At 27.5% G+C, this 2,759-nt stretch overlaps 1 protein-coding gene across 1 annotated transcript; it reads right to left on the reverse strand.

The window, feature by feature from the left end:
• Positions 1-1,038: 1,038 nt before the first annotated feature.
• On the reverse strand, positions 1,039-2,676 carry LOC111027438 (zinc finger BED domain-containing protein 4-like). The gene is made up of 2 exons (XM_022305819.1): positions 1,575-2,676; positions 1,039-1,445 (listed from the first exon to the last, which is right to left on the reverse strand). Exons 1-2 carry the CDS (start codon positions 2,674-2,676, stop codon positions 1,039-1,041), a joined length of 1,509 nt encoding a protein of 502 aa, XP_022161511.1.
• Between the last annotated feature and the right edge of the window lie 83 nt (positions 2,677-2,759).

The following is a 2,759-nucleotide window of genomic DNA, read 5'->3' on the forward strand; positions in this document are numbered from 1 at the left end:
TTATATGAATTATTTTTGTAAATATTATTGTAAAAAACAATCTATTATATTGTGTATTTGATGTATAAAAATGTATTGTAAATTACTATTATACAACCATTAAGTTGATGCTCCATTTAAATAATAAAAATATATTTACAAATATTACGCGCTGATTCCATGGTAACCGTTCGCGCCGGTCAGATAGCACAAACAATTAATTAATTAGTGATGGTATAAAATAACAGGAACTGTGATTTATAACAGTTATCCAACGAGTAGCAGTAACAGGCTGTTACTCAAAAGAATAAATAACAGTTACTAATATTTTTTTCTTCTAATGTTATTTCCCTGATGTGCTGTTCCGATAACACCGATAACAGATAATAGCAAAGTTGTTATACTACAAAGAACAAGTTACAAATTTACAACAACTTTACTGACCAACTGTTATTATACGATTTAAGATATTTTAACGAGGTTATAACTTGTCAACTTGATTATACTTATGTAAGTATTAGTACCTACTTTAATGTTCTATAACATGTTATTTTTTTTATAATTTTAATATTAAATAGCTGCTAACTTACAAATTACTATTTTAGTATTTTAGAGTTTTACTAAAATATGAGTAAGTATAAAAAATAAAAAATACCATTAATATAACAATTGTTTTAATATTATTTTAATATTCACTATATTTTTATTTTATATAATCGTTAAATAATTGAACATATTTTATAAATGAAAATAAAATAACATTAATAACAATATTTAATATATTTACAAAACATAGTAACAATATTCAATAACTTTAGAATACTGTATTATATATATTAATATACAATATATAATACTATATACTATACTTTACAATATTAAATTACATAATTATATAAACAGAATAAATAAGCTTTGATATAGACTAATATTTTATAACTAAAAATATAAAATAATTAAGTACATTTTAATTTAAAACCTCAATTTCTGTTATACATATTGTTTAGATAATAAAAATACATTTAAATTCATCATAATATTTACTCAAATGTCATAATTTCATGTTGAATTATAATTCAAAAACAACAACATTTCTACTTTTTCACTTTTAAGTCTACAACGACGATCGTTCAAAATAAGTCCTGCTTTTGAAAAAATACGTTCACAAGGAACTGAAGTACCAAGGCAACATAAAGTTTGCTTAGCCAAAATATGTAAGTATGGATAGTTATACTTATGTTCTTGCCACCATTTAAGAGGATCCATATTTCTTTTTAGCATACCATCTTCTAGGTACCTTTGTACCTCAATTATTGCACGCGACTTAGATGTACCTGAAGGTATTAATTTGGCTATGCTCGTGTCAATAGTTTCCCAAATCGATGGGCTATTTGATGTGGATGGGTTGTCTATACTTATATAATCAGGTTGGTCTTGATTTTGTTCATCCAGTTGATTCGATCTTTCTAAATAAATTATATTTGCAGTTTTTTCAATTATTTCATTTTTTGTTGTTTCAGATAGTGAATTATTATTATTAAATGGAATGTTTTTGAAACGTGGATCCAAAAAAGTACACCTACATAATGTTTTACTTTTATCAACGTTTTTCCATGCGTCTCGTTTTTCCATGTTCTCTAATAGTTGTTTGATAATCATCAGTGTCCTTTCATTAAATTCCATTGTATGCAACTTTTTGCATGCATTTAATAAGCCTTGAGTTAATACTATGACTATAGATGCAGTCATGTATGATTCACCACTGACTGCTCTAGTAGCCTCTTCAAAAGGTCTGAGTACAGTACACAATTCTTTTATTATAGACCATTCATCACTGTTTAAGGTTTGAGGTGCCTTATCAAGCAAACCTAATGTCCCCCTTATAGGATTTTCTAGTTCAATAAAACGATTAAACATATAATACGTAGAATTCCACCTAGTCTGGACATCTTGGAGTAATTTTTTAGGTTTATCTATCCCATTATTTATTTGATAAGTTTTGAGTTTATTATTGGCTACTGTACTTCTACGAAAATATGTGACAATGGTCTTAACTTTATCAATAAGTTCGTTTTCTAAAGTAAGAGCTGATTGAACAATCAAATTTAAGGTATGAGCAAAGCATCCTAAGTGTTTAAGTTTAAGTAAACCTAATGCATTTTTGATATTAGTAGCATTGTCCGAGACAGCTAACTTTATTTTGCCTTCAAGTTGCCATTCATCAATAGTTTTTTGGATTTGTTCACTCAAATTTATGGCAGTATGGTTTTCATTAAAAGAAGAACAACTTATGAGAATCGACTGTAAACTAAAATTTGAATCAACAAAATGTATTGTGATGGCCATAAAACTTTCGTTGTTTCGAGATGTCCAACAGTCGGTTGTTAAACACACATGTTTTGCTTCCTGTACTACTAACTCTTTAACTTCTCTCAATCGCTTTTCATACAAGGCTGGAATATATTGTTTGGAGATTGAATGGCGATTAGGAAGTGTATAATTGGGGTTCAACATTTTAACGAACTGTTTAAAACCCTTGTCCTCAACTAATTTAAAAGGTTGGTAATCTTTTGTGAATAAATTTAAAAGTGACTGATCTATATCTTTTTTCATATCAACTGTCATTTTTTTTGGAATGTATGTAGCTATAGACAGTTGTTTACGTTTATGAGATTTCGCATTATTATCAGCTTGCATTTGGCTTTGACCAGTTACTATTTGAGAAAAAGCATTTGCATTTGCATTTGATGGAGCTGAATCAATTAATGAATTTTGTTGAG

The sequence above is a fragment of the Myzus persicae genome, unplaced genomic scaffold (genome assembly GCF_001856785.1).
Source record: "Myzus persicae strain clone G006 unplaced genomic scaffold, MPER_G0061.0, whole genome shotgun sequence".
NCBI classification, from domain to species: Eukaryota; Metazoa; Arthropoda; class Insecta; order Hemiptera; family Aphididae; genus Myzus; species Myzus persicae.

Coding starts and splice junctions, on each gene's coding strand:
- LOC111027438 (XM_022305819.1), bottom strand. CDS start 2,676: ATGCAAGCTGATAATAATGCGAAATCTCATAAACGTAAACAACTGTCT. Junction 1,446..1,574: donor ATGGAAAAACGTTGATAAAA/GTAAAACATTAT, acceptor TAATTTATTTAG/AAAGATCGAATCAACTGGAT.